General features: G+C 45.2%; 1 protein-coding gene across 2 annotated transcripts in view; it reads left to right on the top strand.

The window, feature by feature from the left end:
* Positions 1-26634, top strand: part of CLIC5 (chloride intracellular channel 5) — a 278748-nt gene that overhangs the window by 211870 nt on the left and 40244 nt on the right. For both annotated transcript variants that reach the window (XM_063915215.1, XM_063915216.1), the window contains exon 4: positions 13110-13216. In XM_063915215.1, the coding sequence (XP_063771285.1) occupies positions 13110-13216 (107 nt within the window). The remainder of the gene's footprint in view (positions 1-13109; positions 13217-26634) is intronic.

The raw sequence follows: 26634 nt of genomic DNA, 5'->3' as shown, positions 1-26634 counted from the left end.
GTCTGGACCTGGAGTAACCGTTTGCTTAGACGGGAGAGACCAGAATCTGGATCGATCTGACCGATACGTTCGCCACCTCGTTCCTGCATGCGAAGATCCACCTTTACACAGAGTGAGATCAACTGTTCTAAGGAATCTGGCAGATCCCTAGTGATCAGTTCGTCCTTTAGGCGGTCGGAGAGCCCGTTCCAAAAAGCAGCCCGGAGAGCATCATTATTCCAGCGTAGTTCTGAAGCTATGGTCTGGAAATGAATCACATACTGCCCCACTGAACGGGAGCCTTGTCGGACTCGGAGCAAGTCTGAAGAAGCAGCGGTCGTTCTGCCGGGCTCATCAAAGATCCTTCGAAATGACTCAATGAAATTGGTGTAACTAGAAACCAAAGGGTCAGATCGCTCCCACAATGGTGACACCCAATCCAACGCTGAACCTTCCAGCAAGGAAATAATGTACGCCACCTTGGACCGATCCGTGGGGAAGTTGTGCGAAAGAAGTTCAAAATGCACCTCGCATTGGGTGAGAAAACCACAGCAATTCTTTGGAGTCCCATTATAGCGAGAGGGAGTGGGAAGCTGAAGGCGTGACCTAGTTCCAGATAAGGATTGAACATTACTAGGGACAACCACTGGAGCGGGCACTGGAGCTGGAGCCGGAACTACTGAAGCCAGAGAAGCCTGAATTTGATCCAGCCGGCCGGATTATTCCTGGAGATACTGCATCACCTGGCTCTGTGCAGCCTCCTGACTCTGAACTCGGGAAATCAAGTCCTGGATGGCACTTGCCTCTGGGTTCCGATCCCCCGGGTCCATGAGGCCTGAGTATACTGTCACTGACCTGGATTGGGAGTGTTGTGAACTCGGGGGCTCCTCTGATGGTCGGGAAGAGGCACCACAGCTGGGTCGGAGCAGAAAAGGCCGGATATAGGTTTTCCTCATACAGGACTCTGACAATTATGTTTGATGAAGAAATGCTGAAGAACTTTATTTAGGGAAGGGAGCAATACAGCAACACATGGAAGAAAGAGGACTTGTGGGCAATGTCAAAGGCTACTGAAGAATTTGTGAGCGATGTTTAGAGATACATGAATAAAGAACTTGTGAGCGATGGTGAAAGACACTAAAGAATTCGTGAGCGATGTTTAAAGTCACTGGTGAATGAAGAGCTAGTGAGCGATGTTAAAAGACACTGAAGAATTTGTGAGCGATGTTTTCGAGACACTGATGATTGAAGAACTTGTGAGCGATGTTTAAAGACACTGATGATTGAACAACTTGTGAGCGATGTTTAAAGATACTGATGATTGAAGAACTTGTGAGCGATGTTAAAAAGACACTGATGATTGAAGAACTTGTGAGCAATGTTTAAAGACACTGATGATTGAAGAACTTGTGAGCGATGTTTAAAGACTGATGATTGAAGAACTTGTGAGCGATGTTTAAAGACACTGAAGATTTTGTGAGCGATGTTTAAAGACACTGATGATTGAAGAACTTGTGAGCGATGTTTAAAGACACTGATGAATGAAGAACTTGTGAGCGATGTTTAAAGACACTGATGAATGAAGAACTTGTGAGCGATGATAAAGACACTGATGAATGAAGAACTTGTGAGCGATGATAAAGACACTGATGAATGAAGAACTTGTGAGCGATGATAAAGACACTGATGAATGAGGAACTTGTGAGCGATGATAAAAGGCACTGAAGATTTTGTGAGCAATGTTCAAAGACGCTGATGACTGAAGAACTTGGGAGCGCTGTTTAAAGACACTGGAGACTTGGTGAGCGAGCAGAACAATATGCTGGGAAAGTTGACTGGATGCTGGGAACTCTAGGAGATAGCACAGCGGTCACAGGAGCACTGGAGATCACCTCTGGAAAAGCGACGATACTCAGGCGCCGGAGCTCTGCCCGGCGTCTGGTTTTGAATCTCCCGCCCTAACAGGATTGGTGGAGCGGTTCTGTGACGCCACCCGCTCCCCGTCCACGTGACTCCGGGTGCAATGGCGGTGCCCACACTCCGGGGAACCGTCGGGAGCAGCGCCAGCCAGACGCCGTGACCCGATGACCGCCGGAGGCGGGGGCCGCCAGACGGACCAGCAGACACGCAGGGGTAAGCGCGGTGGCCTCTGCCTCTGGTGTGTGACAGATTGTCATTCCCTTTAAGCTTGATACTGGCGCGCAGGTGAATTTAATATAATTTCAAAACTATAAGACTTTTAGAGTAAAACCTAAAATTCATCCAGCCAAAGTGAAACTTACAGGGTACATTCCTGTGAAAGGTACATGCTTAGTGACACTGAAATATAAGGGACAACAGTTTAAAACATCTCTACTGATTGTGGATAAAAATGTGCAACCGATTCTAGGATTAAGTTCCTGTGAGAAACTAAGCTTGCTAAAGAAAGTTTTTATGGTGACATCACAAGTAGAAGATGACTGCAAATCGATGTTTACAGAATACAGAGACTTGTTTGAAGGTCTAGGTTGTTTGCCTGGAGAGCATAAAATAAATATAGACACGCAAGTTTCTTCAGTGATACACCCCTGTAGAAAAGTGCAGTTTGCGCTGAGAGAAAAACTGAAACAAGAGTTAAATCGCATGGAAGCCTTGGGCGTGCTACTTGAAAGTTGATGAACCTACTGAATGGGTAAGCTCCTTAGTAATTGTTGAAAAGAAAAATGGACAACTCAGAATATGTCTAGACCCCAGAGATTTAAACAAAGCTATTAAACGAGAACATTTCAAACTACCAACCAGAGATGAAATCATGTCGCAATTTGTGGGTGCAAAATGGTTCAGTAAATTGGACGCATCTTCATGATTCTGGCAAAACTTGAAACAGATTATTACAGAGCAACCAGTGCTAAAATTCTTTGATCCTGCGAAAAGAATAAGAATTTCAGCAGATGCTTCGCAATTTGGCCTAGGCTCAGTGCTGTTACAAGAACATGAGGATACATGGCAACCAGTAATCTATGCATCAAGAGCACTGACAAGTGCTGAAACAAAGTATGCTCAGATAGAAAAAGAACTTCTAGCGATCACATATGCATGTGAGCGATTACATCAGTTTGTGTATGGTCAAACATTTACAGTGGAAACTGACCACAAGCCATTGGTAGCTATCATGACTAAATCATTGCATGACTGTCCCATGAGAATTCAACAAATGCTTATCAGACTACAGAAATATGATGTACACTTGCTGTACTGTCCCGGCAAATACATGTACATTGCTGATACACTTTCTCGTGCTGTGGACAAAAGTGAAGGTTCCAAAAGTCTGATGGATGAAGAGATAGAAGCCCATGTTAATTTGATCGTAGCTTCTCTACCAGTGTCTCTTGCAAGACAAGAACAGATTAGGAAAGAAACTGAGACAGATGACACAATGAAAGTGTTGAAAGATATCATTCTGAAAGGTTGGCCAGCAGAAAAACATGTGTGCCCGCTGTCTATCCATGATTACTGGATGTACCGCAGTGACCTTACAGTTGTCGATGGTATTATTTACAAAGGCAATAGGTTTGTCATACCTGCACGACTAAGAAAAACTATGCTGTGCAAGATACATGAAGGCCACTTAGGAGAAGAAAAATGTAAGCGGAGAGCGCGTGATGTTATGTATTGGCCAAGAATGAACCAAGACATAGCACAGACTACAGCTACATGTGAATTATGTTTTACGTATAGACCGAAACAACAAGTCGAGCCACTGAGTCCTCACGCAGTGCCAGAGAGACCGTACCAGAAAGTTGGCGCAGATTTGTTTGATTGTAATGGGAAAACGTACATTGTCGTGACTGATTATTACTCTAACTACCCTGAGGTGAAGACACTACATAAAACTACTAGTAAAGCCGTAATCAATTGCATGAAGTCAATCTTTGCAATCTTTGTGTTCCTATGGAAGTGTTCACTGACAATGGTCCTCAGTTTTCCAGTGCTGAATTAAGACAATTTGCTGATGAGTGGGAATTTGTCCATACTACGTCAAGTCCCCACTATCCACGCTCAAATGGGTTGGTGGAAAGTTTAGTAAAAATAAGAATTTACTTACCGATAATTCTATTTCTCATAGTCCGTAGTGGATGCTGGGAACTCCGTAAGGACCATGGGGAATAGCGGCTCCGCAGGAGACTGGGCACAAAAGTAAAAGCTTTATGACTAGCTGGTGTGCACTGGCTCCTCCCCCCATGACCCTCCTCCAAGCCTCAGTTAGGATACTGTGCCCGGACGAGCGTACATAATAAGGAAGGATCTTGAATCCCGGGTAAGACTCATACCAGCCACACCAATCACACCGTACAACTTGTGATCTGAACCCAGTTAACAGTATGATAAACGTAGGAGCCTCTGAAAAGATGGCTCACAACAATAAACAACCCGATTTTTGTAACAATAACTATATACAAGTATTGCAGACAATCCGCACTTGGGATGGGCGCCCAGCATCTACTACGGACTATGAGAAATAGAATTATCGGTAAGTAAATTCTTATTTTCTCTGACGTCCTAGTGGATGCTGGGAACTCCGTAAGGACCATGGGGATTATACCAAAGCTCCCAAACGGGCGGGAGAGTGCGGATGACTCTGCAGCACCGAATGAGAGAACTCCAGGTCCTCCTCAGCCAGGGTATCAAATTTGTAGAATTTAGCAAACGTGTTTGCCCCTGACCAAGTAGCTGCTCGGCAAAGTTGTAAAGCCGAGACCCCTCGGGCAGCCGCCCAAGATGAGCCCACTTTCCTTGTGGAATGGGCTTTTACAGATTTTGGCTGTGGCAGGCCTGCCACAGAATGTGCAAGCTGAATTGTACTACAAATCCAACGAGCAATCGTCTGCTTAGAAGCAGGAGCACCCAGCTTGTTGGGTGCATACAGGATAAACAGTGAGTCAGATTTTCTGACTCCAGCCGTGCTGGAAACATATATTTTCAGGGCCCTGACTACGTCCAGCAACTTGGAGTCCTCCAAGTCCCTAGTAGCCGCAGGTACCACAATAGGCTGGTTCATGTGAAACGCTGAAACCACCTTAGGGAGAAATTGATGGCGAGTCCTCAGTTCTGCCCTGTCTGAATGAAAAATTAGGTAAGGGCTTTTATATGATAAAGCCGCCAATTCTGAGACACGCCTGGCTGAAGCCAGGGCTAACAGCATGACCACTTTCCATGTGAGATATTTCAATTCCACAGTGGTGAGTGGTTCAAACCAATGTGATTTTAGGAGACTCAACACTACATTGAGATCCCAAGGTGCCACTGGAGGCACAAAAGGAGGCTGTATATGCAGTACCCCTTTGACAAACGTCTGAACTTCAGGCACTGAAGCCAGTTCTTTTTGGAAGAAGATTGACAGGGCCGAAATTTGAACCTTAATGGACCCTAATTTTAGGCCCATAGATAGTCCTGTTTGCAGGAAATGCAGGAAACGACCCAGTTGAAATTCCTCTGTAGGGGCCTTCTTGGCCTCACACCACGCAACATATTTCCACCAAATGCGGTGATAATGTTTTGCGGTTACATCCTTTCTGGCCTTGACCAGGGTAGGGATGACTTCATCTGGAATGCCTTTTTCCTTCAGGATCCGGCGTTCAACCTCCATGCCGTCAAACGCAGCCGCGGTAAGTCTTGGAACAGACAAGGTCCCTGCTGGAGCAGGTCCTTTCTGAGAGGTAGAGGCCACGGGTCCTCCGTGAGCATCTCTTGAAGTTCCGGGTACCAAGTCCTTCTTGGCCAATCCGGAGCCACGAGTATAGTTCTTACTCCTCTCCTTCTTATGATTCTCAGTACTTTGGGTATGAGAGGCAGAGGAGGGAACACATACACTGACTGGTACACCCACGGTGTTACCAGAGCGTCCACCGCTATTGCCTGAGGGTCCCTTGACCTGGCGCAATATCTGTCTAGTTTCTTGTTGAGACGAGACGCCATCATGTCCACCTTTGGTTTTTCCCAACGGTTTACAATCACGTGGAAGACTTCTGGGTGAAGTCCCCACTCCCCCGGGTGGAGGTCGTGTCTGCTGAGGAAGTCTGCTTCCCAGTTGTCCACTCCCGGAATGAACACCGCTGACAGTGCTGTCACATGATTTTCCGCCCAGCGAAGAATTCTTGCAGCTTCCGCCATTGCCCTCCTGCTTCTTGTGCCGCCCTGTCTGTTTACGTGGGCGACTGCCGTGATGTTGTCCGATTGGATCAAAACCGACTGACCCTGAAGCAGAGGCCTTGCTTGACTTAGGGCATTGTAAATTGCCCTTAGTTCCAGGATATTTATGTGAAGAGACGTTTCCATGCTTGACCACAAGCCCTGGAAATGTCTTCCCTGTGTGACTGCTCCCCAGCCTCTCAGGCTGGCATCCGTGGTCACCAGAATCCAGTCCTGAATGCCGAATCTGCGGCCCTCTAGAAGATGAGCACTCTGCAACCACCACAGGAGAGACACCCTTGTCCTTGGAGATAGGGTTATCCGCTGATGCATCTGAAGATGCGACCCGGACCATTTGTCCAGCAGATCCCACTGAAACGTTCTTGCATGGAATCTTCCGAATGGAATCGCTTCGTAAGAAGCCACCATCTTTCCCAGGACCCTTGTGCATTGATGCACTGACACTTGTCCTGGTTTCAGGAGGTTCCTGACTAGCTCGGATAACTCCCTGGCCTTCTCCTCCGGGAGAAACACCTTTTTCTGGACTGTGTCCAGAATCATCCCTAGGAACAGTAGACGTGTTGTTGGAATCAGCTGCGATTTTGGAATATTTAGAATCCACCCGTGCTGACGTAGCACCACCTGAGATAGTGCTACTCCGACCTCTAACTGTTCCCTGGACCTTGCCCTTATCAGGAGATCGTCCAAGTAAGGGATAATTAAGACGCCTTTTCTTCGAAGAAGAATCATCATTTCGGCCATTACCTTGGTAAAGACCCGTGGTGCCGTGGACAATCCAAACGGCAACGTCTGAAACTGATAATGACAGTTCTGTACCACAAACCTGAGGTACCCTTGGTGAGAAGGGTAGATTGGGACATGGAGATAAGCATCTTTGATGTCCAGAGACACCATATAGTCCCCTTCTTCCAGGTTCGCTATCACTGCTCTGAGTGATTCCATCTTGAATTTGAACCTTTTTATGTAAGTGTTCAATGATTTCAGATTTAAAATCGGTCTCACCGAGCCGTCCGGCTTCGGTACCACAAACAGCGTGGAATAATACCCCTTTCCCTGCTGTAGGAGGGGTACCTTGATTATCACCTGCTGGGAATACAGCTTGTGAATAGCTTCCAATACTGCCTCCCTGTCGGAGGGAGACGTTGGTAGAGCAGACTTCAGGAACCGGCGAGGGGGAGACGTCTCGAATTCCAATTTGTACCCCTGTGATACTACCTGCAGGATCCAGGGGTCCACTTGCGAGTGAGCCCACTGCGCGTTGAAATTTTTGAGACGGGCCCCCACCGTGCCTGAGTCCGCTTGTAAAGCCCCAGCGTCATGCTGAAGACTTGGCAGAAGCGGGGGAGGGCTTCTGATCCTGGGAAGAGGCTGCTTGCTGCAGTCTTTTTCCCCTTCCTCTGCCTCGGGGCAGAAATGAGTGGCCTTTTGCCCGCTTGCCCTTATGGGGACGAAAGGACTGAGTTTGAAAAGACGGTGTCTTTTTCTGCTGAGAGGTGACCTGGGGTAAAAAGGTGGATTTTCCAGCCGTCGCCGTGGCCACCAGGTCTGATAGACCGACCCCAAATAACTCCTCCCCTTTATACGGCAAAACTTCCATATGCCGTTTTGAATCCGCATCACCTGACCACTGTCGTGTCCATAAACTTCTTCTGGCAGAAATGGACAACGCACTTACTCTTGATGCCAGGGTGCAAATATCCCTCTGTGCATCTCGCATATATAGTAATGCATCCTTTAAATGCTCTATAGTCAATAATATACTGTCCCTATCCAGGGTATCAATATTTTCAGTCAGGGAATCCGACCAAGCCACTCCAGCGCTGCACATCCAGGCTGAGGCGATTGCTGGTCGTAGTATAACACCAGTATGTGTGTATATACCTTTTAGGATATTTTCCAGCTTTCTATCAGCTGGTTCCTTGAGGGCGGCCGTATCAGGAGACGGTAACGCCACTTGTTTTGATAAGCGTGTGAGCGCCTTATCTACCCTAGGGGGTGTTTCCCAACGCGCCCTAACCTCTGGCGGGAAAGGGTATTATGCCAATAATTTATTAGAAATCAGCAGTTTTTTATCGGGGGAAACCCACGCTTTGTCACACACCTCATTTAATTCATCTGATTCAGGAAAAACTATGGGTAGTTTTTTCACACCCCACATAATACCCTTTTTTGTGGTACTTGTAGTATCAGAAATGTTCAAAGCCTCCTTCATTGCCGTGATCATGTAACGTGTGGCCCTACTGGACATTACGTTTGTCTCGTCACCGTTGACACTGGAGTCAGTATCCGTGTCTGTGTCGACCATCTGAGGTAATGGGCGCTTTAGAGCCCCTGACGGTGTTTGAGACGCCTGGACAGGCACTAACTGATTTGCCGGCTGTCTCATGTCGTCAACAGTTTTTAGCAAAGTGCTGACACTGTCACGTAATTCCTTCCATACGACCATCCAGTCAGGTGTCGACTCCCTAGGGGGTGACATCACTATTACAGGCAATTGCTCCGCCTCCACATCATTTTCCTCCTCATACATGTCGACACAATCGTACCGACACACAGCACACACACACACACAGGGAATGCTCTGATAGAGGACAGGACCCCACGAGCCCTTTGGGGAGACAGAGGGAGAGTTTGCCAGCACACACCAGAGCGCTATATATATGCAGGGATAACCTTATATAAGTGTTTCTCCCTTCTATAGCTGCTGTATATGTATTTTCTGCCAATTAGTGCCCCCCCTCTCTTGTTTTACCCTGATTCTGTAGCAGGACTGCAGGGGAGAGTCAGGGAGCCGTCCTTCCAGCGGAGCTGTGAGGGAAAATGGCGCTTGTGTGCTGAGGAGATAGGCTCCGCCCCCTTTTCGGCGGCCTTTTCTCCCGCTTTTTTTTTTTTAGGAAAACTGGCAGGGGTTAAATGCATCCATATAGCCCAGGAGCTATATGTGATGCATTTCTTTAGCCATATAAGGTTTAAAACATGTTTTATTGCGTCTCAGGGCGCTCCCCCCCAGCGCCCTGCACCCTCAGTGACCGGAGTGTGAAGTGTGCTGAGAGCAATGGCGCACAGCTGCAGTGCTGTGCGCTACCTTATTGAAGACAGGAACGTCTTCTGCCGCCGATTTTTCCGGACCTCTTCGCTCTTCTGGCTCTGTAAGGGGGCCGGCGGCGCGGCTCCGGGACCCATCCAGGCTGAACCTGTGATCGTAGCTCTGGAGCTAATGTCCAGTAGCCAAGAAGCCCAATCCACTCTGCATTCAGGTGAGTTCGCTTCTTCTCCCCTTAGTCCCACGATGCAGTGAGCCTGTTGCCAGCAGGTCTCACTGAAAATAAAAAAACCTATTTAAAACTTTTACTCTAAGCAGCTCTGGAGAGCTACCTAGCATGCACCCTTCTCGGCCGGGCACAAAAAGCTAACTGAGGCTTGGAGGAGGGTCATGGGGGGAGGAGCCAGTGCACACCAGCTAGTCATAAAGCTTTTACTTTTGTGCCCAGTCTCCTGCGGAGCCGCTATTCCCCATGGTCCTTACGGAGTTCCCAGCATCCACTAGGATGTCAGAGAAAACTGTAAAGAGTCAGAAGGTAAAGAAGATTTCTACAAGTCTTTTAATCTACCGCAGTACACCTTTACAGAATGGACTTTCTCCTGCACAAATGCTGATGGGAAGGAGGATTAGAGCAAATCTCCCGATACATGATGAACTGCTTAATACACATAACTCAGCGTTGGTCAGACTGAGTAAGGAACGTCAACAGGCAAAACAGAAACTGTTCCATGACAGGCGAGCAAAAAGCTTATCTGATCTAAAATCGGGTGACCAAGTCCGTCTCAGAGATCACGAGAAAGGTATTTGGGTGCAGAAAGGTATTGTGCAAGCACAAGTAGAACCATAATGAAGACAACATGACTGAAGAATACCCTTCATCTGACATGTATGATGATCCTGATAATGGTGAACAAACCACGATTCTAGAAAGGTCCAACATTGTCGATGAAACACAGACTGTGTATGAAAGACCCAAAAGGGAAAAAAGCAGACCTGAGAGACTAATTGAAACGTGTTAGATGATGTTCTTAATATGACGTTGTTAATTGTTGCATTGAAGCGTACAAGGCTTATCTTTAAAGAAAAGAGGATGTGATGTTAGTGTATTAGAATGCTTAATATTTGTAGACACTCCCTTAGTAATATGTGTAAGCCTTCAGTGATGGTCCCTGGGACCAGGGGGATGCTGGGAAGTGGGTGGTGCAGTGTGCAGTGTGTCTGGAGTTGGTGATGGAATAAACAGCACAGCAGTGAACTCACATGTCTCTGTGTCCTGATGACTGGATTTACAAACGTATGAACAAAACACAGTTGTTCTTCCAGATGACTGTATGTTTCCCTTTGTGTTACACTGATGTCTGTGTGATTTATATTCCTAGATAGTAACCAGACCATGTATCCTGATTGTAGCGATACTGGATGTGATATCTCAGTCTTGCTTTGTTCCTTCACAGAGTGTTTCCTTAGAATGACACTGGGAGCCGCAGACTCTCATGGCGTTACGTCCCTATTGTTGTTTGCCGTCTTTTTGTGTGATTTTTCCTTTCATCTGTGCCTGGAACACACGGAGCGCTTTGTACTCACACCTGTGGCCACGTACTGCAGACTCGCATAAGCAGACAGAATCTGGTTTACTTTGTACCCTAACTACTTAGTCTACAGTCTATTTGCTTTTATTGGAAAATGATACCCAAATTGCTCATTTTAAAAGTGTTATACATTATTACAGCTATGACTGCTGGATACAATAATGTTACCTCCTATCAGGGAGATGCTTTGCTTGTACGCTGTATATTAGCTGTTTAATTTCAAAGATAAAAAGAGAGCGCTATACCGTAGGTGATGTGTGCATGATAGTGTGTATTTACAACCAATCAATACATTAAAAAATGTTTTGTTTCTTCGTTTTTTTCTTTCTTCAAAATAAAAAAAGGGGTTACAAAAAAAGTTTTTTTAATTAAACGTACACAGTGATGTTAGAGCAATAATGTTTATCTGCCCTGACTGTTTGTGGCGAGGCAGTGAGTGCGCTTCACTTAGAGGGGATTCACGTGCTGTAGCTGGTGCTCCAGTGGCTTGGTCACCTCCTGATGGCATGGGGTCCTTGGTCATTTTTATTATGGGTGCAGTGTGTGTGGTGCACATGGGCCCCTGGATCCAGGGGGGGCCCACACTGCACCCATGTTGTTGTAATACTTACCTTTCCGGAGTCCCGCGACAGGCGCTGCAGCTGCTGCAAAAATCACACCAAAAATGGCCGCCACGCATGCACAGTACAACATTTTTGTAGAATCCGGCATGGTGCCAGAGCCTACGGAGCCATGGAAAGAGGGGGCCCACCTGAAGTCTGCACACGGGCCCCCTCCTCTCTTAAAACGCCCCTGCATGGGCTTTTAGAGATACCTATCTATCCCTAATCTTCCATACCTTTATCAGCAGCTGCCGCTTCTCTTCCTTCTGCAGCGATCTGCAATGTGACTGGCCGATGGCACTAGCAGATGATGGTCTCTCCCACCCTGTCCCGTTCTGTTTGCACTCCCACTGTGCCGTCCAATGCGTTTCGTTCTGTAATAGCACTTTTTCCAAGGATAAATAGGTATCTCTAAAACCCCATACCATGAGGCGGTGACCCAGCAATTGGAGCACCAGGCACCGCACCTGGATCCCCTCTAAGCTAACTGGACTGCTGTTGTGTGTTATATGATGAAAGAAAGGAAATCAAGCCGATCGGATCACCCACTTCACAGGCAGCCTCCAGGAGATTTGCCCACTTATTTGGGGTGTCAGGGAGAGCCACCAAAGATGCAGGAGTCTCCTGTACGTTCCAGGAGAGCAGGCACGGGTGCAGAGAATGGCGATTGCTGGTTTGCTTTTGATTTGCTGAATGTATCTGAATCTCTGCCACTTATGCTAATACTTTAGTCATTTTAACGCTGTGATCTTTTCACATTATCAGTGAGCGTAGTATTTATCTAACAAATTCACATATTAGGGTCAATATACTAAGGTGGGAATTTCTTTTAGAACTGGTGATGTTTCCCATAGAAACCAGAGTCTATTATCTTCTAGAAGCAGCTAGATAAATGTTAAGTAGAATCTGATTGTATACTATTTTTATATGTGCGTTTTGTTCTAATTTCCTTTTACTTGGTGAATGCGACTTTATTAGGTATTCATAACACTGTCCAGTCATATACAATATTGGGGGTCATTCCGACTCGATCGCTTGCTGCAGTTTATTGCAGCGCAGCGATTGGGTCGGAACTGCGCATGCACTGGCGCCGAAGGCCATCGTTTCCTAGCGATCGCCTCTGCCTGATTGACTGACAGGCAGAGGCGGTCGCTGGGCGGGAGGGGGCGGCACGGCGGCGTTTGGCTGCCGTTATGGGGGCGCGAATTGTGCGGGGGGCGGGCCTCAGCGGCTGCGTGATGTCACACGCAGCCGCTGCGACCAGGGGCAGCGACGTTGAACTTTGTACTTGTGCGGGGGGGGGGGGGGGGGGCGGACTGACATGAGGGGCGGACTAGCCCTGTGCTGGGCGTCCCCTCGCATGTCAGGGAAGATGATTGTAGCTGTGCTAAATTTAGCACAGCTACGATCAACTCGGAATGACCCCCATTGTGTGTGACGTGTGTACTGTAAATGTTAGAATTTACGACAATCACTGTGAATCCGCACATCCTGGCATACAGTAACCCGGGGCTTTCACTACCACACACTCCGGGAGCAGAGCAGGACTGAGCTGGACCCATATTATATACACAGCAGCAATGCATACTAAGCTAAATGAACCTTTTATTCAGGACACATTAACACTTGCATTGCACAGACACATTACGCCCTTCTCAGCACGAGCCCACACACATCTTTGCTGATTATCCTTTGTTGCCCTTACAGATACCCCAAGCTTGCCGCAAAGCACCGTGAGTCAAACACGGCCGGAATCGACATTTTTTCCAAATTCTCAGCATACATCAAGAACACCAAACAGCAGGATAACACTGGTAAGTGAATGAGAGGGTGTCTATAATACAGTATATGTACAAAACAGGGAATTATATGTAAAATAACCCCCTATGTGGCACAATGGTTCATCAGTCTTTATGCACTGTGAGAATAAAGCTGTTGATTTCCCCCCAGGGGTGCAGTTTGTGTCTCCTCTAGTCTATGTCAGTGCTGTCAGTAAAGAAAATGCAGGAGGGTGTGCACAAGTCAATAAATTAAACCTGAAGGTGGAAGCCCTTTTTTTTACAGGGCCGTCTTAACAGCATTGTAGGCCCTGGGCAAAGCAATGCCCCGAGAATTGGGTGGCCCTTGGCAGCTGGCCAGTGTGCCTATACGTTCAGATGGCCCTGCTCTGTTAGACGGAGCACTGTGATGGTCTCTGAAAGCCACTGATCGTTCTGGAAAATAAACTGTTTTGTGGAAATCAGATTTGAGCAGAATGTCAGATCACACCCTTCCTCAGGAACAGTCTCTGGCACAATCTGTCTGTGAGGAACTCTTTCCCGTTACAGTGACAGCCTGCAGGAAGCCGTCTGTCAGGAACGTCCGTTTATGATGGGAGGTATTACTGAAAGCTTGTCATGCACCAGAAGTATGAGCTGTATTCCTGCATAGCCACAGTCCATTATAAAGCATATACATTCATTCACAACTGTATATGGAGACTAAACAAAATGGGTTTTTTTCAATGGGCCAAAGTAAAAAGATGTCTGTTGTGTGTATATATATATATATATATTTCTCTATCGTCCTAGTGGATGCTGGGGTTCCTGAAAGGACCATGGGGAATAGCGGCTCCGCAGGAGACAGGGCACAAAAGTAAAGCTTTCCGATCAGGTGGTGTGCACTGGCTCCTCCCCCTATGACCCTCCTCCAGACTCCAGTTAGATTTTTGTGCCCGGCCGAGAAGGGTGCAATCTAGGTGGCTCTCCTAAAGAGCTGCTTAGAAAAAGTTTAGCTTAGGTTTTTTATTTTACAGTGAGTCCTGCTGGCAACAGGATCACTGCAACGAGGGACTGAGGGGAGAAGAAGTGAACTCACCTGCGTGCAGGATGGATTGGCTTCTTGGCTACTGGACATCAGCTCCAGAGGGACGATCACAGGTACAGCCTGGATGGTCACCGGAGCCGCGCCGCCGGCCCCCTTGCAGATGCTGAAGTAAGAAGAGGTCCAGAATCGGCGGCAGAAGACTCTTGCAGTCTTCTAAAGGTAGCGCACAGCACTGCAGCTGTGCGCCATTTTCCTCTCAGCACACTTCACACGCAGTCACTGAGGGTGCAGGGCGCTGGGGGGGGGCGCCCTGGGAGGCAAATGAAAACCTATATATTGGCTAAAAATACCTCACATATAGCCCCAGAGGCTATATGGAGATATTTAACCCCTGCCATAATCCGTTGAAGAGCGGGAGACGAGCCCGCCGAGAAAGGGGCGGGGCCTATCTCCTCAGCACACAGCGCCATTTTCTCTCACAGAAAGGCTGGAGAGAAGGCTCCCAGGCTCTCCCCTGCACTGCACTACAGAAACAGGGTTAAAACAGAGAGGGGGGGCATTAATTGGCGATATTAATATATATATAAAGATGCTATAAGGGAGAAACACTTATATAAGGTTGTCCCTATATATATTATAGCGTTTTTGGTGTGTGCTGGCAAACTCTCCCTCTGTCTCTCCAAAGGGCTAGTGGGGTCCTGTCCTCTGTCAGAGCATTCCCGGTGTGTGTGCTGTGTGTCGGTACGTGTGTGTCGACATGTATGAGGACGATGTTGGTGAGGAGGCGGAGCAATTGCCTGTAATGGGGATGTCACTCTCTAGGGAGTCGACACCGAAATGGGTGGCTTATTGAGAGAATTACGTGAGAAGGTCAACACGCTGCAAGGTCGGTTGACGACATGAGACGGCCGACAAACAATTAGTACCGGTCCAGGCGTCTCAGAAACACCGTCAGGGGCTTTAAAAACGCCCATTTACCTCAGTCGGTCGACACAGACACAGACACGGACACTGAATCCAGTGTCGACGGTGAATAAACAAACGTATTTCTCATTAGGGCCACACGTTAAGGGCAATGAAGGAGGTGTTACATATTTCTGATACTACAAATACCACAAAAAAGGGTATTATGTGGGAGTGAAAAAACTACCTGTAGTTTTTCTTGAATCAGATAAAATAAAATGAAGTGTGTGATGAAGCGTGGGGTTACCCCGATAGCAAATATTGGCGTTATACCCTTTCCCGCCAGAAGTTAGGGCGCGTTGGGAAACACCCCTTAGGGTGGATAAGGCGCTCACACGCTTATCAAGTGGCGTTATCGTCTCCAGATACGGCCGCCCTCAAGGAGCCAGCTGATAGGAAGCTGGAAAAATATCCTAAAAAGTATATACACACATACGGTGGTTATACTGCGACCAGCAATCGCCATCAGCCTGGAGATGCAGTGCTGGGTTGGCTTGGTCGGATTCCCTGACTGAAAATATATTATTGATATAGAGCATTTAATAGGATGCATTCTATATATATGTACGCGAGATGCACAGAGGGATATTTGCACTCTGGCATCAAGATAAGTGCGTTGTCCATATCTCCCAGAAGATGTCATGGACAAGACAGTGGTCAGGTGATACAGATCCCATACGGCACATGGAAGTATTGCCGTATAAAGGGAAGGAGTTAGTTGGGGTCGGTCCATCGGACCTGGGGACCACGGCAACAGCTGGGAAATCCAACCTTTTTACCCCAAGTTACATCTCAGCAGAAAAAGACACAGTCTTTTCAGCCTCAATCCTTCCGTTTCCATGAGGGCAAGCGGGCAAAAGGCCAGTCATATCTGCCCAGACATAGAGGTAAGGGAAGTAGACTGCAGCGGGCAGCCCCTTCCCAGAAAAGGAAGCCCTCCACCACGTCTGCCAAGTCCTCAGCAGGACGCTGGGGCCGTGCAAGCGGACTCAGGTGAGGTGGGGGGGTAGTCTCAAGAATCTCAGCGCGCAGTGGGATCACTCGCAAGTTGACCCCTAGATCGTACAAGTATTATCCCAGGGGTACAGATTGGAGAGTCGAGACATCTTTTCCTCGCAGGTTCCTGAAGTCTGCTTTACCAACGGCTTCCTCCGACAGGGAGGCAGTATTGGAAAAGATTCACAAGCTGTATTTCCAGCAGGTGATAATAAAAGTACCCCTCCTACAACAAGGAAAAGGGTATTAGTCTTCCACACTATATTGTGGTACTGAAGCCAGACGGCTTGGTGAGACGTAGTCTAAATCTGAAATCTTTGAACACTTACATAAAAAGGTTCAAATCAAGATGGAGTCACTCAGAGCAGTGATAGCGAACCAAAAAGGGGACTATATGGTGTCCCTGGACATCAAGGATTACCTCCATGTCCAAATTTGTCCTTCGCAACAAGGATACCTCTGGTTCGTGGTACAGAACTGTCAATATCAGTTTCAGACGCTGCCGTTGAAGTATCCACGGCACCCCGGGCCTTTACCAGGGTAATGGCCAAAAAGATGATTCTTCAAAGAATCTTAATTATCCCTTACTTGGACGATATCCTGAAAAGGGCAAGTTCAAGAGAACAGTTGGACGTCGGAAGAGCACTATCTAAAGTAGTTCTACGACAGCACGAGTGGATTTTAAATATTCCAAATATCGCAGCCGTTTTCCGACGATACGTCTGCTGTTCCTAGGAATGATTCTGGGCATAGTCCAGAAAAAGGTTTTCTCCTGGAGGAGAAAGCCAGGGAGTTATCCGACCTAGTCAGAAACCTCCTAAAACCAGACCAGGTATCAGTGCATCAATGCACAGGAGTCCTGGGAAAAATGGTGGCTTCTTACGAAGCGATTCCATTCGGCAGATCTCACGCAAAAAAACTTTTTTTCAGGGGGATTTGCGGGACGAATGGTCCGGATCGCATCTTCAGATGCATCAGCGGATAATCCTGTCTCCAAGGACAAGGGTGTCTCTTCTGTGGGGGCTGCAGAGTGCTCATCTTCTAGAGGGCAGCACGTTCAGCATTCAGGACTGTGTTCTGGTGACCACGGATGCCAGCCTGAGAGTCTGGGGAGCAATCACACAGGGAAGAAATTTCCAAGGAAGTGTGGTCAAGTCTGGAGATTTCTCTCCACATGAATATACTGGAGCTAAGGGCAATTTACAATGCTCTGAGCCTAGGAAGACCTCTGCTTCAAAGTCAACCGGTGCTGATCCAGTAGGACATCATCATACCAGTCGCCCACGTTAACAGACGGGGCGACACAAGAAGCAGGAGGGCAATGATAGCAAGGACTTTTCGCTGGGCGAAAAATCATGTGATAACACTGTCAGCAGTGTTCATTCCGGGAGTGGACAACTGGGAAGATTTCCTCAGCATGTATGAATTCCACCCGGAAAAGTGGGAACTTAATCTGGAAGTTTCCACATGATTGTAAACCGTTGGGAAAGACCAAAGGTGGTTATGATGGCGTCCCACATGAAGCGCCAGGTCAAGAGACACTCAGGCAATAGCTGGGACGCTCTGGTAACACCGAGGGTGTACCAGTCGGTGTATGTGTTCCATCCTCTGCCTTTCATACCCAGTGTATTGAGAATGATAGGAAGGAGAGGAGTAAGAACTATACTCGTGGCTCCGGTTTGGCCAAGAAGGACTTGGTACCCGGAACTTCTAGAGATACTAAGAAGGGTCTTGATTCAGCAAGAATCATGTCTGTTCCAAGATTTACCGCAGCTGCGTTGACGCCAGGGCGGGTGAACGCCGGATCCTAAGGGAAAAAGGCATTCCGGAAGAGGTCATCCCTACCCTGGTCAGAGCCAGGAAGGAGGTGACCGCACAACATTATCACCGCTTAGGTGAAAATATGTTCCATGGTGTGAGGCCAGGAAGGCTCCACGGAAGAATTTCAACTAGGTTAATTCCTACATTTCCTGCAGACAGGAGTGTCTATGGGTCTCAAATTGGGGTCCATTAAGGTTCAAATTTCGACCTGTCGATTTTCTTCCAGAAAAGAAATTGGCTTCAGTTCCTGAAGTCCAGAAGTTTGTTAAGGGAGTACTCCATATACAACCCCCCTTTGATGTCTCCAGTGGCACTGGGAGATCTCAACGTAGTTTTGGGATTCCTAAAATCACATTGGTTTAAAACAACTCAAATCTGTGGATTTGATATATCTCACATGGAAAGTGGCCATGCTGTTGGTCCTGGCCGGGGCCAGGCGAGTGGTCAGAATTGGCGGCTTTGTCTCACAAAGCCATATCTGGTTGTCCATTCGGACAGAGCAAAGCTGGGACTCGTCCCCAGTTTCTCCTTAAGGGGGTGTCAGCGTTTCACCTGAACCAGCTTATTGTGGTACCTGCGGCTACTAGGGACTTGGAGGACTCCAAGTTGCTGGATGTTGTCAGGGCCCTGAAAATATAGTTTCCAGGTCGGCTGGAGTCAGGAAATCTGACTTGCTGTTTATCCTGTATGCACCCAACATGCTGGGTGCTCCTGCTTTTAAGCAGTCGATTGCTCGTTGGATTGGTAGCACAATTCAACTTGCACATTCTGTGGCAGGTCTGCCACAGCCTAAATCTGTTAAGGCCCATTCCACAAGGAAGGTGGGCTCGTCTTGGGCGGCTGCCCGAGGGGTCTCGGCATTACAACTCTGCCGAGCAGCTACGTGGTCGGGGGAGAACACGTTTGTAAAATTCTACAAATTTGATACCCTGGCAAAAGAGGACCTGGAGTTCTCTCATTCGGTGCTGCAGAGTCATCCGCACTCTCCCGCCCGTTAGGGAGCTTTGGTATAATCCCCATGGTCCTTTCAGGAACCCCAGCATCCACTAGGACGATAGAGAAAATAAGAATTTACTTACCGATAATTCTATTTCTCGGAGTCCGTAGTGGATGCTGGGCGCCCATCCCAAGTGCGGATTATCTGCAATACTTGTACATAGTTATTGCTAACTAAATCGGGTTATTGTTATTGTGAGCCATCTTTTCAGAGGCTCCTCTGTTATCATACTGTTAACTGGGTTCAGATCACAGGTTGTACAGTGTGATTGGTGTGGCTGGTATGAGTCTTACCCGGGATTCAAAATTCCTCCCTTATTGTGTACGCTCGTCCGGGCACAGTATCTAACTGGAGTCTGGAGGAGGGTCATAGGGGGAGGAGCCAGTGCACACCACCTGATCGGAAAGCTTTACTTTTGTGCCCTGTCTCCTGCGGAGCCGCTATTCCCCATGGTCCTTTCAGGAACCCCAGCATCCACTACGGACTCCGAGAAATAGAATTATCGGTAAGTAAATTCTTATTTTTTTTTTATATATATATATATATACACATATACACAAATCACAAAGTTGTGCCCGGCACTCCTGTGTCCCCCAAGGTGTAATGCTGCGGTGCCTTCCCGGTGACGCAAGGTCACAAAACAGAATAGCAAGAAGACGTGGCGGCACTCAGCAGACTTCAATCAATCCTTTATTGTGGTCATAGAGTCTATGACCACAATAAAGGATTGATTGAAGTCTGCTGAGTGCCGCCACGTCTTCTTGCTATTCTACACATATACACATATATATATACACATATATATAAAAATATATTAACTAGTAATAGTAAATAAGTGTTGTACATACTGTATAGCTGCGGTATCTGAGTACTATGTCATTTTGCCATTATTTCCTTGTGACCACTAGGGGCACTATTTGATCTGTACATATAAAGGAGATGCCTATCACCTGCATAGAGAAATATAAATATGGCATCTTCTATTATTGTTACTAATGCAAAATGTGAAAGTGCTTTACCCTAATGCTATGCCAAAAAATCAGAGGTGACTACAACCTACATATTGGATGGTATCTGGTCTTTAGGTCAACAGTCATTAGGTCGACCACTATTGGTCAACATGCACTAGGTTGACATGTACTATGTCGACATGGAAAAAAGGTCAACATGAGTTTTTCACATTTTTTTATTTATTTTTTAAACTTTTTCATAGTTTACGATCAACATGGACTACGATTGGGAACGGTAACCTGTGTCGAGCGCAGCGGTAGCAGAGCGAGGCACCTTGCCTGAAGCATGGCGAGCGAAGTGAGCCATGCAAGGGGACACGGTGCACTAATTGGGTTTCCCGGTCACTTTCCGTAGACAACGACACCCAAAATAATTTTTAAAAAGCTCACGTCGACCTTTTTCCATGTCGACCTTGTTCATGTCGACCTAATGACCTTGTCGACCTAGTCACTGTTGACATCACTGGTTCATGGGCTGCACAATATTAATATAATGCTACTATAACACCAGATCACACCTCAATGACATTGCTGGTTTGTGGTCTGCACCCGCACAATATAATATAATGCTACTATAACACCAGATCATGCCTCGATGACATCACTGGTCATGGTCTGCACCCGCACAATATAATATAATGCTACTATAACACCAGATCACGCCTCGATGACATCGCTGGTCATGGTCTGCACCCGCTCAATACAATATAATGCTACTATAACACCAGATCACACCTCAATGACATCGCTGGTTTGTGGTCTGCACCCGCACAATATAATATAATGCTACTATAACACCAGATCACACCTCGATGACATCACTGGTTTGTGGGCTGCACCCGCACAATATAATATAATGCTACTATAACACCAGATCACACCTTGATGACATCACTGGTTTGTGGGCTGCACCCGCACAATATAATATAATGCTACTATAACACCAGATCACACCTCGATGACATCACTGGTTTGTGGGCTGCACACGATCAATATTAACTCATTGGTAATTAGTGATAAATATATTTATGAAGGGGGTGACATTTAATGATTTTATGGCTCTATAAATAGTGCCCACATCATTAAATAATAATTATTGCCCCTTCATAAAAACATTTTACACCAATTCATTAATTTTGCCCCTTTATTATAATTAATAAATAATATTGCTCTCTTAATTAAAAAAAAACAAAAACATTAGGTTTTGCACCCAATTATATTAATATAATATTTCTCGTATTATGGGAGGAAATCAAATGTTTGAAAAGTCGGTTGGGTGTCTGATTTTTCCTGTCTATTAGATAGGAAAAAACAGAGACCCAACTTACTTTTCAAACATTTGGATTCCCCCCTATGAACGATATTTCCTCCTTCATAAATGATGATTGCATTCATTAAAAGTGTATAGAGAGTCCTCTCCATCTATACAAATACATATGATGAACGGTCTCCAAGCGCTGCTACATAAACCCGGAATCCTTATATCCTGGGAGTCTTCAAAGAAACAGAATATAACACCATGTATGAGAAAGTCCTCAATCCGTTTGTTATAATCCTGTTTTGTCACAGAGACTGACCTTGTTCACAAACCCTATGTTCCCATAAAGGTTTCTTTCAAGATTTTTTCACTTCTTCCATTCACTATATAGTTACACCAATGGCATCCATCCATCAAAACATGGCTTACCTCTATAAGGAGCCCTATATGCACCAAAAGGTATCTTTAATACTTCTTCCTTCACCGGGATCTTCCTATATTCCAGATATAGCCTTTCATATGATATTAAGATCCAACTGCATACTCTCTTTAAAAGTACAGTTTTATTTTCACCCAACAGTGAAACAAAATAACAATAAAATTTTTTAAAACAATAAAAACAAGGAACCCCCTATTGACAGGCAAGGCCACTTCCACTCATACCCCTTAGATGGAATAGGGGATAGGTATACACCACCAAAATATTCAGCAGTTATACTTAATCTCAGTGGATGTCCATATGGGTGGTGGGATTCAAGCCTGGGGTCCTTCTGTCATAAACCAACGCGTTTCGGATATAAATCCTTCCTCAGGGTGTGATTTTGGAAGTGACCTTCTCGGTCTTATATACTCACTAACCCTTATCACATGACAGTATTGACCAATATGATTCCAGCAACATCAAAACATATATTTCTACATGACAGACATCTCTCAAATCATTAACATATATACCATCTGCATATATTCATAACAACCTTTTTAATAATCCCAAAAATTCATTTAAAATAACCCTAAAAACTTTAAATTCATATTGATTGGCTATATCTAAAACCCGGTTCTGATCCAAACATATTCAATCCCTATATAGTAGTGTTCCAGTTCCTGGATTCTATTGTCCATATATTATACAGGTCGAGCATCACCATTCTCCTCCTCCAATGACGTAATATCCTTTTTCCTGAGTTGTATCATCGTTACCATAGAATCCACACGTATACACTATGTATCGTCATAATCACAGCTCCTCCCCGCTGTTGGCTTGGTTACGGGGAGTACTTCCTGTGTGTAGGGAGCACACGTCATCCCCTGTTCGTTCACTCTGTAATTCAGTCAGCCCGGAAGTTCCGTATCTTACGCGACTTCCGGAAGTTGGAACGCATACCGGAAGTCAACATCTAGCCGCTGTGGAACGCATACCGCTATTCCGTATATCCCATTCAGACATAGGGAGAAAAAACAAGATATCAATTATGATATTCATGATACCTTACTCATTATAGCTATTAAGTGAGCTTTCATTCTTCATACTTATATGTCTCAATTCTTAGTCAGTAAATAATATTCATTCTCCATACAAATCAGCATATTTAGTACCAACTACGCATCCTCCATACCCCATATGCATACTCCTAATTTAGAGGAACCATTTGGTCTCAAAGTCCATATTGAGACCATTTGGATGTAATGTTTTCAAATCAAATATTTTTCTCATTTCTGCCTTCGCTAATCGTTCCTCATCATCATTCCTTCGCCAGTTTGAATTTATACACATAATGGCACAGAAGTTAACAAGCTGGTTAATATCACAGTTATGTACATTCTTAAAGTGGAGTGAGACATTATGCGTCTCCAACCCATTTTTTATGTTCCTGACATGCTCCGCCATGCGCACCTTGAGTGTCCTAGTGGTACGTCCCACATATTGGGATCCACATGCACACTGTAATAGATACACACAATTTTTCGTGGAGCATGTCAAGAAATCCCTAATCGGATATATTTGTTTAGTGTGCGTGGAGGTATACTCAGTGATCTTATTCCTTTTATCCTTACAGGAGCGGCACATTTTACATGAGCCGCACCTGTAGAAACCTTTGGATTTAATCCTTGTCTGCATTTTTGGAACTGCTATCACACTATTAACAATACCATCCTTCAGATTTCTCGCTTTCCGATAAACAAACCTAGGACCTTTAGACACATATCCTTCTAGTGTGGGATCCCTAATCAAAATATCCCAATGCTTTCTTATTATCTTTTCTATCTGTTTATACTGACTATTATAGCCTGTAACAAAGGCTACCTCCCCATTCTTTCTTTTTTCAGTAACCTTTACTTTTTTTATATTGTTGGTACGATCCAAATTAGTCCCTACTTTCCTTGCTCTTTCTATTATTTGGGGGTCATATCCTTTTTCTAAAAAATGTTCCTGCAACACATCTGCCTGCTGTTCATAAACCTCTACATCCGTACAGTTTCTTCTAATACGATGGAATTGGCTCATTGGAATGCTCCGTAGCCAATTCATATGGTGGTTGCTTGTAAATTCAATAAATGAATTGCAATCCGTATCTTTTACGTGATTGCTAGTTTTAATCACCCCATCTTCCACATAAATTTTTAGATCTAAGAAATTGACCTCCAGTTCACTAATATTGAATGTGAGCTTAATGTTATATTGATTATCGTTTAGATGCGTGCAGAAGGTATCCAAAGTGCTACGATCCCCTCCCCAAACAAAGACAACATCATCAATGTACCGATGCCACGACACCAGACTGGCGCCATGTTGATGGCCCCCCCATACTGAATTCTCCTCCCAGAGGGCCATAAACAAGTTGGCATAACTAGGCGCCAGCCTGGTGCCCATAGCCGTACCTGTCAGCTGCAGATAAAAAGAGTCATGGAACCAGAAAAAATTATTCTTAAGTATCAAGGCTATACCCTCTAGGATAAAGTCCCTCTGTTTCTCCTCCACCTGATGCTTCTCTAGAAAAAACTTAGTAGCTTCCAGGCCATGTTCATGTTCTATAATCGTGTATAACGATGTAACGTCGGCCGTAACTAATAAGAACCCGGGCTTCCATTCTATCTCCGTAAGTTTATTGATAGTATCAATGGAGTCCTTTAAATGGGACCGGGTTAATTTCACCATGGGCTGTAACTTCCTATCGATAAACCTAGACAGATTCGATAGACAGGAGTTAGTACCAGCCACAATCGGCCGGCCTGGCGGTTTCTTCTTGTTTTTATGAATTTTAGGGAGTACATAAAGTACTGGTATAGATGGACTTATGATGGTAATAAATTCATTGTCTTCTTTGGTTATTACCTCCCCAGACATATATATAGCCAAAAATGTCCTAAGTTTCTCTTCAATACTTAATGCCGGGTTACCCCTTAACTTTTTATATGTGTTCCCATCCTGTAATTGCCGAAAGATCTCCACATTATAATCTTCCAAATTCATAACGACCACACTGCCCCCCTTATCGGCGGGTTTCACCACTATGCTTTTATTTTCTCTCAGGGTTTTAATAGCACCACGTTCCTCCTTAGTGAGGTTCGTTCTTCTATTGGGCTTTAAATTAATACTTTCAAGATCACTTTTAACCGATTTTTCAAAAGCTTCTATGAAGCTGCCCTTCTTGTGCCTAGGGTAAAACGTAGATTTCCGTCTCAATTTAATTTCCCCTTCAATCTGGGGTATATTTAATTCCGGTTTATCGTCAAAATATCTTTTTAACGTGAGACGCCTGACAAATCTCTCTATATCCACATACACGTCAAATTTGTCACAACGATTAGATGGGGCAAACTTCAGGCCCTTCTTTAGAATTTCTTCCTCATATTTAGTTAATTGATAATCACTTAGATTATAAACCTTGGTGGTATTTTTAGAGTCAACTTCATTCTCCAGGGCCACAGGGGTTTCTATCTCTTTATTGTCATCTTGTATAGATTTCAATTCATTATTTAAAGCTCTGACCTTTCGTCTCCTCTTTGAATTGAGTGATTTATACTTTCCCCCTCTTTTACCCCTACTCCTTATCCTACCACCAGTTACCTCCATCTTTTGTGATTCATTTCTCTCACCTCTAAAAAATGATTATATCTGGGGTTGTCCTGATCTTCTCTTCCCCTTTGATTAATTTGCCCATACTCCTCCCTTCCATTCCTCCAACTGGGACCTTCCTGGTATCTCCTATTTCTCCACTTTCTATTCTCCTCTTTCTCCACATTATTGACCTGATCATAATAATTTCTTTTTCCGTCCTGATTATTTCTATATGTACGTTTAAAATTCTGGTGCTTCCCAACTTGATATGTCCTGTTTTCATTAATATAAGGCTTCCCAAATTTTCTTTTGGTATTTTCCTTAGTGGGAGTCTCCTCTATATTCTTCTTATCACCTCTTTCCTGAGACTTAAACTTATCCTCTCCCCCTTTTCTCTTAACCTCTTCAGTATCCCTAAGGTATTTCTTACGTTTTTTATCTTTTATTTCCCTCTCATTCCTTGATACCTTTTTAATGATCTCAGCTTCCATTTCTTTGAAGTCTCTGAGTTCCGAAAAGGGTTGTACCAGAGACTTTAACATATCAATCTCTTCTTCTATACCTTTAAGAACCTTGCTTTTTTCTCCCATAATCAGCTGCATGAGGGAGTAAGAGCAGCCATCAAGGATCTTTTGCCATTCATTTTGGAAATCAGTAGACTCATTATTAAAGGAGGGTATTTTAATAATTTTTAAACCCTTTGGTACCAATCCCTCTGAACAATATTTCTCGAGGAACGCTATCTCCCACCATACTTTACTTTCTTTTACGAGCAATTTCTCCAATTTTGACATTGCCTCCTCCAAATTATTATCCATCAACTCTACATCTCTATTTTCTCTAAATAGACCATCAATCTGGGCCTGTCTATTGGCCCTATGAGAAAACATAATGTGGGCAGCAAGACACAGTTATACGGTAAAAGATAATATAGTAATATTAAAAAATGAAACAGTGACTTGCGCCCTAGCTGCAGCTTGGCACTCGTCCAATAGAACACCACTTCTTTCTCAGATATACAAATACATATGATGAACGGTCTCCAAGCGCTGCTACATAAACCCGGAATCCTTATATCCTGGGAGTCTTCAAAGAAACAGAATATAACACCATGTATGAGAAAGTCCTCAATCCGTTTGTTATAATCCTGTTTTGTCACAGAGACTGACCTTGTTCACAAACCCTATGTTCCCATAAAGGTTTCTTTCAAGATTTTTTCACTTCTTCCATTCACTATATAGTTACACCAATGGCATCCATCCATCAAAACATGGCTTACCTCTATAAGGAGCCCTATATGCACCAAAAGGTATCTTTAATAC

Source organism: Pseudophryne corroboree, chromosome 4, assembly GCF_028390025.1.
Source record: "Pseudophryne corroboree isolate aPseCor3 chromosome 4, aPseCor3.hap2, whole genome shotgun sequence".
NCBI lineage: Eukaryota > Metazoa > Chordata > Amphibia > Anura > Myobatrachidae > Pseudophryne > Pseudophryne corroboree.
This window is presented reverse-complemented; position numbering and strand designations above follow the sequence as displayed.